The sequence below is a fragment of the Alosa pseudoharengus genome, unplaced genomic scaffold, assembly GCF_046254945.1.
Source record: "Alosa pseudoharengus isolate Yale_2024_CS ecotype anadromous, Long Island Sound unplaced genomic scaffold, YU_APseudo_1.1 YU_APseudo_1.1_scf_14, whole genome shotgun sequence".
NCBI lineage: Eukaryota > Metazoa > Chordata > Actinopteri > Clupeiformes > Clupeidae > Alosa > Alosa pseudoharengus.
The window spans coordinates 23,780,642-23,795,571 of NW_027468609.1; the positions used below are offsets into that span (position 1 = coordinate 23,780,642).

Sequence of the window (14,930 nt, forward strand, 5' to 3'; positions counted from 1 at the left end):
TACCTAACCCCAAGTTGTTCAAGGGAGACTGGTCCCTGCAATTGGTATCTTAAAGTCACTTTGGATTAAAACATTAGCTAAATGCATAAGTAAATAAGACATTCGTGATGAAACCAAAGACAAAACAAAACAAAGGAAAAAAGCATTCAATGCTGAAATGGGGGGAAAAACGCCCGCCAACCAATGTTCCACACATGTTTTCTTTTCACCTAATAACCAAGAAGACAAACAGTACACTTACAAAGTTAGAAATACTTTAAATACTGAGCCTTGTCAGTGGGTTAAGGAAGCGGTTTACTTTGACGTAGCGACCCCGAGGCTATAGCTATATGCTATTTTGTTGCAAATGCATATTCCGGTCCACGCTCCCCACACACTCACTGCGTTTGCCGTCGATGTCGGCGTGAGCCTTGCGTTTGAGGAAGCCCTTGTGGAAGACGGTGGCCTTCTTGTCGTGGGGGACACTCAGGAAGGGGTTGCCTTTGGAGCGCATCGCTGGGTCAGTAGCCGCATCCTCCGGTAACATCATGGAGCTCTGCAGCTCTTTCTCATCTCTGGGGGAATCACACCATACAGGGAGATATTATCAGAGCTCATGATTAAGAAGATTATATTGTCAGGAAAAGGAGGGAGGGAGCGAGAGAGCAAGAGAGAGAGAGAGCCTATGTAATAGAGAGAGTGAAAGAGTGAGCGAGAGACCATGAGAGAGTGAGAGAGAAAAAGAGAGTGAGATGGACAGAGAGATTATAGACAGACAAGTAAGGATGCAATATCAGTAATCAATCCCAACTCTGCTGTAGTTGTAAATATTTTAGGCAGGTTCTACTCACACTGCCCACTCCAAAGGCTCATTCTTGATAGAGTTGTACAGGCCCTGAAACAGAAGTTCATATTTACTCACTTGGAGGTTTTTCTTTTTCTTCTTTTTTTGTTCTTCAATGATTTTCTTTGTCGGTTGTGTATTGAAATAGTGAATTTAAAACAGAAACAATTCAAACCATTGTTTTTTTTTAATAATTTCCCAACACACTACTCGTCATATGACATGAAAGGAAATCTAGCACAGAGCTACTTGTCTAGTCTCACGTTAATGAGCAGATTTAGTCCCAGATTACCTTTAGCACATCTTTATTGAAGTTTTCACCGTCGTTCATCCCATCCAGATTGGACACAAAGTTGGACTGTGACATGGCTTTACCCACATTCTGTAGATCAGACCAAAAGCAAACTTCGCTGAGACAATGCTCAAGAAACTTAATAGACAATGATATGTCAAATGATTTCTTGTCAGGTCCAATCGCTTTCTGTGTATATCTGTGTGAATGTGCAACTTCAGAATGTATTCTTAGATGTTGCAGACTTGTATGTATCTCATACATTTACTAGAAAGAAAGCTGCACACTCAAAATACTGTATACTTAATATAACAGTAATATGTGGTTTTGCTCTGCTCGGTGTATTTACTGTAAATACACACTAAGTATACACACTGTCATGACCTGATTTCTTTTCAGTGGTGGCCTTTGAACGCACGTACATATTTCACACTCACCTGTCCATGAAGATCACTGTTCAGAAGCATCATAGCACAGGTGAGAGTCAGAACTGCACCTATGGGAAAAAGAATGCCCTTGTTTGAATCGAAACCTCTATCCGGATCAACCATACCACTATACTATTCAATGAGCTAACTAGGCTTGGCAGCAGATGTTCATCCTGATTGCTTTCCACAAAGAGTATTCTGACACTTTAAAATACTTGTCCACGTTTCCATGGAAAAAAACGAACGACACTGTGTGAATAGCCGAACTACATTATAGATGAGTCATCAATAGCTAATGATCAGCGCAAACAACAGGCGCGGATTACTCGTAATTGCAGTTTGAACCGAGCCCAGCTGAATCAGAGCTCCCTGGCCCTAGGTCAGTTACCTGCCGAGGGGAAGGCGTGTGGATTACACTCCTGGAGGCGGCTGGAGAAACGCTGTAGAACCCTTTCCCGCTCCTGCGTCTCACCGATCAGCACCACCACTTTCAGGAAAGACCTGGCAGGAGAGAGCAAGGGGACAGAACCAGTGTTCTGGGTTGCGCTCTGTTCTCAGTATGACAAGATGGAGCTTACTTGAAAGGTCATGAGCTAGATAAGCAGTTCATGATAAGGATGTAACGGTATGAAAATTTAACCTCACGGTTATAGTGACCAAAATCACGGTTTTCGGTATTATCGCGGCATTTTTTAAAATATGTTCAGAAAAGCACTGGTAGGCCTACACAAGCTGAAATAGTTTTAAAAAGTGTCCCGTTCACTTTTTCCTTGGTCATGTTTAATTGGCTATATGCTTATAGCTTAACTTACCCTACCATGAGTTGGAGTTTGCTATTTCTGTTATTTGGATCCAATGAGTGAGACCAAAGTAAATGTTCGAAATAAAACTTTAGGCTACTGTATTCTCCTGATAACATGAGAGGAATTGATTTAATGTGGACGCGAACATAGAAAGACGCAGAGTGGCTACATGATACAGTGCACGTTTTGCGGTGAAAATGTTCCACCTTTTAAAATCAGGTGGAGCCTAATCCGAGTCCAAGTTAAAACCATCAATTAGACAACAGAATTAGTAGGGTACTAGTTTTGTTTCATTGTACCAGGCCTACTGTATGTCAAAAGCCAGCTGGGAGGGATTAAACACACGGTTTCCACACCGTGGTAATCAACCACAATAATTATGATATTTGAAATGAAAACGGTAATTGTTATCGTCAACATTTTTATCGCGGTTTACCATTATACCGGTAATCGCTACATCCCTATTCATGATAGTATTATTTTTTCATATCCAAATGGTTATATCTTACCTAAGATTGATCATATCTTCTAATATCCATATACAATGTATTTCCTTTCCCAAACACACATACACACACACGCACACGCACGCGCACGCACATCATATGGAGGAATAAACCAGACTCAGCAGAAACTCACCTCAAAGCCTGGTCCAGAGTTTGACCCGTGAAGTCAAAGAACTTCAGATACTCCTCTCCAACAGCACGGCTGAAATCATTACTGAAACAGAGTTGGCACAAGTGAAAAACTCCTCTCTGTTTCTTATTACCTCAGTGCACAGGTATAAGGAAGTGAGAAAAAATGTGTGGCTGCGCAATCACTTATACAACAATGGATTTTTGTTTTGTCTGGACAACACATTTTTTGTTCAGTTTTCTTGGTTTGTTAGTTTCCTTCTTTGGCTTTTAGTGTATATATGTAGCATGGATAAGGATGACTTAGCAGTAATGCTGTGACATGATCCTCTCTCTCACACACCCACACCCACACTCACACCCACACACACATGCAAACATACCCACACAAACAAACACACACACACACACACGCTAACACACACACACACACACACACACACACACACACGCTAACACACACACACACACACACACACACACACACAGCCACAAGTGTCCCTGTGAGTGCCCCATCACTCTTACTCTTTGTCCAGATGTCGGACCACATCTGTGCGGTGAATGCCCTCCAGCCTGAAGAGCTTCTCCGCCAGCCTGCGCGCCTCATCTCTGTCTACCGCCCCTCCGTTCATGTACGGCTCTGCCGCCACTGCCTCCTCCTTCTCCTCTTCCTCCTCCTCCTCCGAATCCCCCGTCTCCTGCATCTGTCCCTCCAACTGCTCCGTCGTCTCCTCCATATGCCTCTCTAATGAGTCCTCTCCCTCCGTCACACTAGCAGGCAGCTCCGTCGGTGTCTGTTTGTGTGCGCTGGATTGAGCACATTCAGGCTGCTCTGTTCCTTCAGTCTGTTGTGACGCCTCTGTTGTCTCGAGGTGCTCCTCCTCTAGTTGTTTGGTTTCGGATTGTTCCGGACTGTTGTCTGTTTGAACAGCTTCTCCTGACTGATCCATTGGAGCCTGTTCCGATTCATCGGTTATTTCGCTCTCAGTTGACTCTTTGGTTTCAGTCTGTGTTGTCTGTTCTGTGGGGTTTGTCTCAGCTGACTCTTCAGCTTGACTTGTCTCAGCTGACTCTACCCCCTGAGGCTCATCTGGCTGTTCTATCAATTTGGTCATATCAGAGTCCTCCATATCAGCCTCCTCAGGATGCTCTGTCTTATCGGAGAGTCCACCTTCCATTGTCTTGTCCGTGTGTTCCGCCTGTGGTGTCGCTTGTTCTGTCTCTGAGGGTTCTGATTCCACTGTACACAGAGACTGTTCTGTCTCCTCGGAATCTAAAGAGGCTTGTTGCTGCTGTTGCTGCTCCTCAGCTTCCAAGTTCTCCACCTCTGGCTCGTCAATCAAACACTTCAGCGCCTCTGTCTTTTCTAAACACTGATCTGTTTCCTCCATGTCTCCACCTTTTACACATTCAGAGGTCTGACTGGTCTCAGTCCTTTCAGCTTCTGTAGTATCCCCTAATGGCTCCTCAGTCACCTCCTCAGTTGGTGCAGACGATGCGGCTTCATGCATCAGCTGAGTGACCTCTGACATCTCCCCCTCGTTCGACCCTTCTGACCCCTCCTCACATGCTGAGGTCTCCCCTGGGTCGCTGGAGCTCTCCGGCTGGGGCTCCTCTCCTGTCTCTGGACGTTCCTCTTGCTCCACGTGGTCACCGTGTGGCTGTGACGAATCCTCCCCGCCGTCTGAGTCGCTTCCTGGGGGCTGGAGGCAGTCCTGGGCCTCGGTGGGCTCAGGCGGCGTCATCTGGTCCGCAGACGTGGGGTCCTCGTCAGGGTCACACTGTTCATCTTCCCCTGACAGTGGTATTTCCTCTGAGTCTGTGCTCTGCTGGGTCAGTGCAGTCGGCTCCCTGTAAACAATAAATTCACACACTAGTACAGTACAGCTCCACCAAAACTTGAAGTATACTGTACATGTTAAGTTCTTACTTGTAAGTTGTAGGCAAGCTAAGAATACATTTTTTTTTTAAGTATATTTTTTTGGCCTTTTTATGCCTTTAATGATAGTGACAGTGGAGACACATTTTAACCATAACAATAAAGTCTTTTTACACTGTACATGTTAAAAGGTTTTAAAAACGTTCTAGTGGTCAACAATTGTAGTTAGGAACACAAGCGTAATTACTTGTACTATGCACAGGTTTTAGATTACATTAGTAAGCCATGTGTTTGTATAAACATACACACCCTACTGTGTCCTTGTCATCACAGCACAAACTGCTGTTTGTCCACACACATTCTTCATCTTTAGCCGAGTCACTCCACATGGTCTCCTTCTCATCCACCACCTCCAGTGTCTCGCCATCACTTCCTCCATCTGTGCAGCAGCTCAGCTCCTGCTCCTCCTGCTCCGTGTCTGTGATGGTCACTGGGAGGGGCTGGTCCTCCTCCACCTCCTCCTCCTTCTTCTCCTCTTTTCCAGGAGTCTCTGGATGACCACTGCTGCTTTCTGGGATGTCGGATGTCTCAGTGCTCGCCTCTGCCTCTGCTGGGGCCATCTCCTCCACTGTGGGCTCTTCAGGCTGACTTATCTCTGTATGTAACACAATGGCGCTCATTAATACAGTCAGACTACAGCCTCAGGGCACTGATATCACATTCCATGTGCCGAGCCGCAAATGGAATTGAATGACTCAAGTGTCACTGGGAGGCCAGGATTTTGAATTAGATGACGAGAGGGCGTTGCCGACTCAGAGAGGAAACAAAAGTCATATTTCCATAAAAAAACAACACTATAATTCATACAGAATAAAAAATAAATTTAATTTGTAGCAGTCAGTACAATACTACCAAGGATAACTTTTCCATGAGATAAAAAGAGGTTTTAATAGTTATTAACCAGAAACCTATCAACATTGAGTAATGTTTGGAACAGCTGTGAGCTATTCACATGCCTGACACCTTGAGCCAAAAAAGGGTTGTATGAAACAAATAACCTTTTCCATAAAAACCACACTTTGGTTGAAGAGCAAATGTCCTAAATGGAAGTTTAATGTGACTGGAAAGTATTCTTTAATCTTTTTTCAGAGCAGCATAAACATCTAACAGCGTAAGCTTCTAAATGGAAATAATGTAGGCTACCACACCTCCATCAGCAGACAGAGACAGGTCTTCCTTATCACCTGTCACCATCAGAGATATCGTCAGATCCGCCTCCACAGAATCACTGGCCTGTCGTGTGAAGTACAACACAGACGGCGCGGCATTAGGACATAGCCAGTTGCAAACAGGGGAGACACAACAGAAGGACAGACACACATACACACCGTGGCGTGTGAATGAGGACAACTTTGTGGAGGGTTTGCGGCTACCCATGTTCTCATTCTGTTGCATTCACACTCATCATGAAACTGAACAAATTAATTAATTTTGACACCCAGAGGAAACACCCAGATCCAGGGACAACTTTTGCACAGTCCAGCACAGTTACAATTCCACAGGAAGTAGACCATTAAGGCACATAGACATTAAGACAAGAAGACACTAGGATACACATAATTCCAATATAACCTGGATATCTTACTGCCTTACTGTCTGTCACCCATGAATATGCAAGGCGAGGCAACTGTATTTATATGTAACGTAATTCATACACATTTGCAATTCAAAGCGCTTTGCAAATGAGTTATGTTTGTAATGTAGATGCCATGAAATACATCCTAACCACATCAGACTTTCGATCTGAGTGCCATACCTGTTGGTCGGAATCAGTGCGCTGCTCTGACAACGTCACCGACTGTGGTAACTTGACCTCATTACCATCAGGCACTGGCAGCATGTTGTCAGTCGACACAGAGTTTGTGGGTGTTGATGGGACCATAGAAAGAGGGTTAACCACCCAGACTGGACTGACTCCATCACTGCAGTTCAGCTCGTCCACAGAGCTGCTGTCTGTCATTGACGAGGGGAGGTCCGTGGGGGTGGTGGGCACGTCCCATTGGACCGTGGCAAAGGAGAGCGGCACAGCGGGATGGGTGATGGGGTAAGCGGCGAAAGACTCGGGCTCGTCACAGGGCATGGGTCCCATCCCAGAATGAAGGCTTCTGTCCCCACACAGGTCTATGGAACTCCCTTCATCCAAAATACTGGGGATGACGCTCTGAAACCCAGCATAAAGAAGACCATTCGCTTCCTCCTCCATCTTGACTCTTGGCGTCAGTTCAGTTCAGTTTCACTCGTGGGTGGTGACAGGGGCGTTCATTCTGATATCCGCTGAACGCCACAGTAGCAACATCCAGGCTTTGGAGGTAAAAAAATAAGCTATTTCAACACTTACTGCAGCACTATCTGAAAGACATGAACATGTCATCGGTGAACAGTGATTAAAACATGCTATTACACAGCAGATTTCAGTGAGCCCCTTAAACAATACTCTATCATGATCATGAAATCCCTAAAACATACAAAAAGATGTCATTCAGTTTTTACAGTTACCCAAGTTCATAATCCTTCTATTTTTAGAGTTGGAAAGCAACAAATGACTTTTTAGCTAAACTATGACAAGAATTTTATACACTGACACAAAACAAACAATAGATAAAGCGGTTGAGCAGGTCCTCTTTCTGAGAGCACACACCAGCCACTCCCTCACAAGCAATAGCAACGATAGGCAACAAAGCTATTCTGTCACATCAAATAAGTGACAAACGTTTAAACATAGTTATTAGTGAGGACATGTCTAATGGACCTCATGTAAATGAGTGGTAATGATTTTACATTAACAGAAAATTCAGACTAAAGTCAATCTTAAACTGCCGGCAACCCTCATCAGTTATGCAAATGGATGATCATAAGCTCCACACTAGGCGAAGTTAACATCCTCAAACATCACCTGCTAATATAACTGAATAAAGAGAAAAAGCACTTACTAGTCACTGTACCATCAAAACTGCCCTTAAACATTAAGATTATCTGTCAGGAACCACCGTGCTCTTCAGCCTGAACGGATGTGCTTTGCAATGTGCGTTTTTTTGCTGAAATGCAGGAGTGCATTTGAACTTCCTGACCACAAATGACAAACCTCCACTGCGAGATACTGTGTGGAGGCAGAGAAGGTGTCAAGCAAAGATTAAGCCAGACACTAGTCGTTTGAGGGCGTGGGGCTGAGTTTCATTCATGTGACCTCACCATGCCAATTTATCTTTTTCTTCTATCACAATGATACTAATAAATTAAATGTTTGCTGTCATAGTCGACTCAATGTCCCTCCTTTCCACTTGGATGCACACACACACACACACACAAAGAGAACATACTGAGAACCACTGTTGAGATATTAGGCTTTAACATTTAAATGAGTGTTTGGAAGTCAAATACAAGTTAAGGAACTACACCAAGCCCAGCAGATACGAACAAACTCACCACAACAAAGAGTGTGTGAGTGTAGTGTCCCTTACATCCACTTCTCTCTTTTTAGGTTCTCTCTCTCACTCTCTCTCTCTCTCACTCACAACTTTCTCTGTGTTATACTCACATCATCTAACCAACATCCGGGTCCATGTTGCCTTCAGCTTCCTGTGGTGATGTTCACTTCTCACTTCCTGTTGAAGAAAAGTATGAAATATTACACCGAGGACGGGGCGTGCCACACAAACAACACCAACTTTCCTTAATTAGGGCTGCTTTAAGTTGCAGCACTTTGCAGCCATACAAATAATGCATTAGAGCACCATAAAGTAGGCTACATAGCCTACATCATATGTACAGGCATGTACACATGTTCAGCCTTTCCTTAGGTCTACAGAGAACTAATGTCTCGCTGAGAAAGGGCAGGCAATCCAGTGAGAATTTTGACACAAAATGTTCCTCAGTCATGTTTGGTATAATAACACTGACACATGACATCTAATGTGAGATCTCTGCCACGGCCTTAAGCTCCGCTCTATTGTAGCCTACACATTAGAGAAGCTGGTGTTGTGGTTTATACTGTAGTAGCCTTTGTGTTCTTGATTTTGAGAGGCTTCAAAAACTTCTACAACAAGGCAAAGAAAGTAGAAGTAGAAAAGGGGGAACAAGATCTATTAAGCAACAGACAGAATTAGGCCTATCAGCTGCTGACTTTCATATTGCGCAACTCAAAGCAACTCATTAGGATGCTGGACATGTGTTTTCTAAGGTCATCACTCACAGAGACAGAGAAACAGACAGACTGGCAGGCAGACAGATTAACATGGGAGAAGCTTTTGTCCATGCCTCAGTAAGACAGAATAAGAAAGTAAATAGATTATTTTCAGCGACTCCGATAAGATACAGTCCCAAAGAAACAGACAAAAACAAAGAAACGGCGAACAAGTTTGAAAATTAAGACAGTCATGGTAACATAGAAACTAGCCTAGACTTCAACCAAATAATTTATTCAAAGAACGCTTGGTTGGGAAATCCTCAAGCCCTTTAACCCCAGGGCACTACACTAATCATCCGCATATAGCCTACTTACCACTCTGATATTTAAGTCCACGTTCAGGTGCGCATCCTACACGGCCAACTGCACACCAAATGTCTTCCCGAAACTCCTTAAGAGGGCAGCAGCTGCTGCTCGGCAGCCTCAGCTCAGTAGCCTAGTGGAATCATCATAACAAACCCAGCATGCGCTGTCCTTTTCGCGCGCCAAGTGTCAAAGGAGAGACACCTGCAAACTCACAAGAACCTTCCTCTTTCCTTCATCCAGGCCCTAATGTTTGGCTCTAGCCTACTCCGGTTACTCTGATATGGATCGTAGACACACCGGATCAAATATCGTATCGGTGATTAGGCTACATCAGTGGTAAAGGTGTGGAACAGAGGACGCTGACACAGTGACAACTGGAGATGAAAAAACATGCAAAGCAGAGAGAAAGGCACTGTTGATTGGAGGACACCTAAACGCGGAAAGATAGGCTACCTGTGATAGTGGAGCCGACACCCATCGCCCGAGGGCATTTGGAGAAAAAAGTTAAACAGCATTCCTCCCATTTGTTCATCCACTAGAGGGGGTAGGACAAGACATTCTTGCTTTCATTGAAGTATTTGTGGTGAGAAGTTGATGTTAGGCTTACTATTAGCCTAATGATAATTGCACCCATACAAAAGTATAACTGCAGGGTGAGTGTCAAAATGGCAGAGCTCTAGAACTAGTTCGTATGAAGGAAGCAGTATTTTGGACATGAAAAACTGCAGTGCAACAACACTACAGCAAGTTACTGCAGAAAAGCATGTATTTTGGACATTTAAATTGCATTGTAGCCTATTTCAGAACAAATATAATGAAATAGCGTTTTTTTGTCCAATGACTGCAGTTATTTTTGTAAGGGCGCGTGGTGTTTGACAAGGCGCGCGCAAGGGTAGCCTAGGCCTGCAGGGAACATTTAACTAGATGAAATGCCTATTAAGAAGCTGTTTAACTTAGATAACAGAGTTTTTATGTTGCTCCTAGACAGGCTGTTTTGTTCCAACGTTTCTAACACCTGCAGCTTTCCCTCATTTTTGACTGCATTTGATGATCTCAATTCATTTCGGTGTGTGTTTGGTTGGAACGATGATGGGTTACAGGATTTAGAACTTTAATCTATTTCATTAATGTCAATTTTACAAAGAGTAGGCTATTCCTATTCAACTTCCTTTTCCTTTTCTTTGAAGTATTCGGCAGAGCGAATATGAGAGTATGAGCAGAGCGTTTAAAGGCTTGGTGGTCATACCAAAAACTATTGTGACTTATAAACTCCAAGCCACCAGGGGCGGCAGTCTTAGCTGCTCTCCAACAAGGTCATGGCAAAACTACATCAGTCGCTGTGAGTGCGTCAACAGTGTCCGACGGCTTTGTTCCGTAAACGGCAGCATCACACACTTGATCACATCCTCACGGGGAAATAAACCATTGTGTCAAAATACTACACTGTCATCTCTGAACAAATAACTTATGCAGACATGGAGAAATCGAGTAATTTAAAATCGTTTTTGGAGTCGTCGCTCAATGAAATATTCAAAGCAACCGTGAGTGACATTCTGGAGTCGGTTGAGCAGACCTTGTCCGAGTATCAAGGTAAAATCCTAAGGATAGAAACTGAAAATGGAAATCTCAGGCGCAGACTGTACGAATGTGATACCAGAATAAAGACGGAAAACAAAGGTATGTATTTAATTCGACTATTGCATGGCGCAGGTGACCTTTATGTCAAGACTGGTGTATATGCATGTTTTGTTGTTGCTTGTCTGCAGAACTGTCTTGTTTATATTAACCTGGCAATTTAATCATGGGTAAACGTTATTTGAACGATACTGAAAAGGAGGCATGGGGCGTATTGACGCGAAAGATGCTGTTATTTATTTAAGACGCCGGTAGACTTATTGTAGGGGTCAAGTTCGAAAGATATTTTGCTAGACAGGGCGGTCTTACGGCTTCACATAGACCCGCCCACAACAGAAATCGCAGATTTGCTGCCAACCTGAAAGTGATTTATTTAGTTACTTGTGAGGTCCTGCTGCAGAAACATGCACAATTTTTAAACACAAGACTTATTCAGTAGCATTAATTACCTTACCATTAATTTTGCTTGGTAGGTGCAGGAGTATTGGAAATGCAGGATGTAAGTGTTTGGAAAGGTAGGCTACAAATAAGTTACACTGTGGTGTGTTATCCCTGAAGCATATACAAAGCCATTGAGTTTAACAGCTTCATACATTGAAGTGGGGAAAACAAAGCAAAGATTTGTAACAAAGTTCTGTTAATTTACCTTTATTAATACCTTTAGTATTTATTTACTATATATCTCATTGAATATATACAAACCTTTATTTCAAGAACACTTTTTAAACAAGTATGCAATAACAAATATTTTCATCCATATTTTCATCATTTTTCAGCCAAGGAGAGCAATCATGTGGTCACTTCCTGTGTGGACACTTCAGTAGAAAGATATCCAGGGGAGACAGCGTGTGCCAACATACCTTGTTCCTCCACACCAAATCACTCAAGGCCCCCCACCCAGAACAGGAGAAAGCTAAACTCCCGGCGTCCACGCAGAGAGCAGCCCAGTCAGGATGAAGCCTGTGCTCAGATGGGGACAAACACACCACCGTCGGAACGACTGTTGTCTTCCAACATGGAGAAAGGCCACGCCGGTGCGCTTTTCACTTTCACCGTCAAATCTGACCCCGACCTGCAGGATGGCTGTGCCATTGACCTCTCGAAGGCCCAGTCGCCTCTCAACCTAGTGGCAGCTAAGCAGATCAAGATGGAGGACACAGAGCTGGAGTATGGCGGCAGCGAGCTCTACGGCTCAGATTCCAGAGACAGTGACAATGACGTGCGGGTCACCATCGTGTCTGACAGTCACTTGGGGGCCAGTGACAATGAAGGCAGCTACTGTGGGGACTCAGAGACAGATGAGATGGAGAAGAGATTGAGGCTGGACCACGGTGAGAAGGACACACTGGGGCCAGTTTCGGACAATGAGGCAGAGCTCTCATCTAGTGGAGGGATGTTGCTTGATGGACGAGAGTCTGGAGTGGTGGAGTCTGACAGAAACCTGTCGGACAGCCGGCTACTGGACGAAGATGTTTCTGCGGGGGAGGACCTGACGCAGCCTGCTGACAAGCAGTGCACTTCAGAAATCAAAACGCCTGGCAGTTTTTACCATTGTCCTGAGTGCAACAAGATGTTCAGCCGCGTCGGCTCGCTGAACATCCACCTGCGCATCCACAGTGGTGAGAAGGCCCACACCTGCAGCCAGTGCGGCAAGCGATTTGGCCGCGCCGACCTGCTCAAGTCACACAAGCGAACTCACACGGGCGAGCGGCCCTTCAGCTGCAACCTGTGCGGCAAGAGCTACGCCCACCAGGGCCAGCTGCGCATCCACAAGCGCGTGCACACGGGTGAGCGCCCCTACTGCTGCCCGCACTGCGCCAAGCGCTTCAGCGAGCACAACCAGCTCAAGGTGCACCTGCGCACGCACACCGGCGAGCGGCCCTACAGCTGCGGCTTCTGCAGCAAGACGTTCAGCAACGCCGGCAACCTGCGCATCCACGAGCGCATCCACACGGGCGAGAAACCCTACGGCTGCGGCCAATGCGGCAAGCGCTTCAATGGCATGGGCGACCTCAAGACGCACTACCGCATCCACACGGGGGAACGGCCCTACAGCTGTGACCTGTGCAGCAAGACCTTCAGTCAGGCCGGACACCTGACCATCCACAAGCGCATGCACACGGGCGAGAAGCCCTACGGCTGCCCTGAGTGCGGCAAGCGCTTCAGTGTGGCAAGCAGCCTCAAGCTGCACCAGCGGACCCACACCGGCGAGAAACTGTACGGCTGCACATTCTGCGGCAAGAGCTTCAGCCGCGCAGGTCACCTGAAGCGGCACGAGCAGGTGCACACCAAGGAGAAGGTGTACACGTGCCAACAGTGCGGCCGTAACTACAGCGACATGTCCACGCTCAAGAAGCACCAGAAGATTCACCAGAGGAACCTGGCCAGCGAGAGAGGCCAGGCAGCCGCGGAGGAACCTCAGACACAGACTCGGACCGAGAGCCAAGATAGCCTTAGCACACCAGATGTGCCACATGTTGAAACTATAAAGGTCGAATGTGAATGAGGAGACCATATAATGTAACATTACTGTTTTTGTTTGTTTGTTTGTTTTGAGAACTTGCACACAATTGTTTTTTTTTACCTTCAGTAAAAAATGTTGTGTTACTGCAATGATGACACTTTTTACTGAAGATAAAGCACTACATCCAAAAATGGGCAATCACTGTTTTGTGAGCCCCAGTCAGTCTAACGTACAGATTATTACTGTATAGTATTTCAGTTTTGTTACTGTTTCAGAGGTTTTCAGTGGGGGGTTACATGGCGTAGATTCTACTGTTGAATCCAAATTTATGTAGAAGACTTGATGTCTCTTGTTACTGTTGAAAAAGAAAATCACTGAATTTTCTCTTATTTTTCAAAGAAACTACAGTTCTGTAGCACAGAAATTGCTTAAATTATTAACACATTACATTTGCAGGATGTAACTATTTAATGTAATGCTCTTATCCGATCATAGAACTACAGTTTAATATGTCCCACTTTTGTTTTGCTTCAGTAATATGGGTAACTGCTGTTAGTTGCTAGTCTAAGACATTTCAGATATATTTCTATCAACGTGATATTATAATAGCACCCACTTTAAGCTCAGTCAAATTACCTGTACTTTAGATTGCTTCAAGAGTGATGTACCAGTTATATTTTATTGTATCATCCACTATAACTTATACTCTTTAAGGGACTTACCGGTAATAATGAAGGTGCTTATAGAGAAAAAAAATAAAGCCTTGTGTACATCATTATAAAATAATAATTATTTATTTAAACTATCACGGAAATAATCTTTATCATTACGTCAATATAATCATTCAGAAGTGTTGTAGCAGGATGTTCAACTGTGTTGTTGTGTCTGTATAATGAATGATAAAGGATGAGCCATTGTGCCGTTTATACCTAAACAAAATTAAAAAAAAATAAAATACAGCCATTAAACCACCCTTAAATGTGTCAATGAAATGATGTCGAACAAAAATGTTGAACAAATCAAAAATGTCCGAGGACTTGTGTGTTTATGGTGATTTTTACCAGTTTTGGATAAAATTGTTGTAAGATGTAGTAGTTATCTATCAAGCTGTTCCCAGTAGCATGAAATAATGGTTATTTTAATTAAGTAAAACACAAGTAATATTTGTGTCCTGCAAAATTAGCTCTCAGTAAACAATCCTCATTTGTGGAATATACCGTGGGGGTGATTCGGTTCATGTTATGTTTGTGTATTTGCTTAACACTTCCATTAGTGAATCAGGTTAATGCTCTCACCGTCAGCATTCACCTCTAGTTGAGGAGTCAGGACTGAGTGTACTGAAGTAGCCGGGTCCTTTATTTTCACATTGGGGAAATACTCTGCTTCTCCTTGGAGAGGCTCAAGTTGCCACAGCTGCTGTTG

The 14,930-nt window shown here is 44.3% G+C and overlaps 2 protein-coding genes across 7 annotated transcripts in view; one reads left to right on the top strand and one right to left on the bottom strand.

Moving 5' to 3' along the window:
• LOC143123110 (uncharacterized) overlaps nucleotides 1–9,793 on the bottom strand; it is a 13,368-nt gene extending 3,575 nt beyond the window's left edge. Inside the window, exons 1-12 of one of the 5 annotated variants that reach the window (XM_076284255.1) lie at nucleotides 9,419–9,793; nucleotides 8,456–8,522; nucleotides 6,677–7,221; nucleotides 6,069–6,153; nucleotides 5,170–5,515; nucleotides 3,507–4,832; nucleotides 2,986–3,066; nucleotides 1,932–2,044; nucleotides 1,553–1,611; nucleotides 1,116–1,205; nucleotides 831–874; nucleotides 382–554 (exon numbers count right to left, since the gene is read on the bottom strand). In XM_076284255.1, coding sequence (XP_076140370.1) covers nucleotides 382–554; nucleotides 831–874; nucleotides 1,116–1,205; nucleotides 1,553–1,611; nucleotides 1,932–2,044; nucleotides 2,986–3,066; nucleotides 3,507–4,832; nucleotides 5,170–5,515; nucleotides 6,069–6,153; nucleotides 6,677–7,123 — 2,764 coding nt within the window. In that variant the 5' untranslated portion in view covers nucleotides 7,124–7,221; nucleotides 8,456–8,522; nucleotides 9,419–9,793. Of the gene's footprint in view, nucleotides 1–381; nucleotides 555–830; nucleotides 875–1,115; nucleotides 1,206–1,552; nucleotides 1,612–1,931; nucleotides 2,045–2,985; nucleotides 3,067–3,506; nucleotides 4,833–5,169; nucleotides 5,516–6,068; nucleotides 6,154–6,676; nucleotides 7,270–7,850; nucleotides 8,018–8,343; nucleotides 8,431–8,455; nucleotides 8,523–9,418 lie in introns of those variants that run through there. The other 4 variants (XM_076284254.1, XM_076284257.1, XM_076284256.1 and 1 more) reach the window with 4 other exon arrangements.
• A 968-nt stretch (nucleotides 9,794–10,761) lies between these two features.
• LOC143123111 (uncharacterized) lies at nucleotides 10,762–14,475 on the top strand. 2 transcript variants are annotated; one of them, XM_076284258.1, is made up of 3 exons: nucleotides 10,762–11,086; nucleotides 11,518–11,559; nucleotides 11,821–14,475. In XM_076284258.1, the coding sequence occupies exons 1-3, from the start codon at nucleotides 10,885–10,887 to the stop codon at nucleotides 13,548–13,550; spliced, it is 1,974 nt and encodes a 657-aa protein (XP_076140373.1). In that variant the 5' UTR covers nucleotides 10,762–10,884; the 3' UTR covers nucleotides 13,551–14,475. The 2 variants fall into 2 exon arrangements, with proteins under 2 accessions (XP_076140373.1, XP_076140374.1); XM_076284259.1 differs by lacking the exon at nucleotides 11,518–11,559.
• The last annotated feature ends 455 nt before the right edge of the window (nucleotides 14,476–14,930 follow it).

Coding starts and splice junctions, on each gene's coding strand:
- LOC143123111 (XM_076284258.1), top strand. CDS start 10,885: ATGGAGAAATCGAGTAATTTAAAATCGTTTTTGGAGTCGTCGCTCAAT. Junction 11,087..11,517: donor AATAAAGACGGAAAACAAAG/GTATGTATTTAA, acceptor TTTGCTTGGTAG/GTGCAGGAGTATTGGAAATG. Junction 11,560..11,820: donor GGATGTAAGTGTTTGGAAAG/GTAGGCTACAAA, acceptor ATCATTTTTCAG/CCAAGGAGAGCAATCATGTG.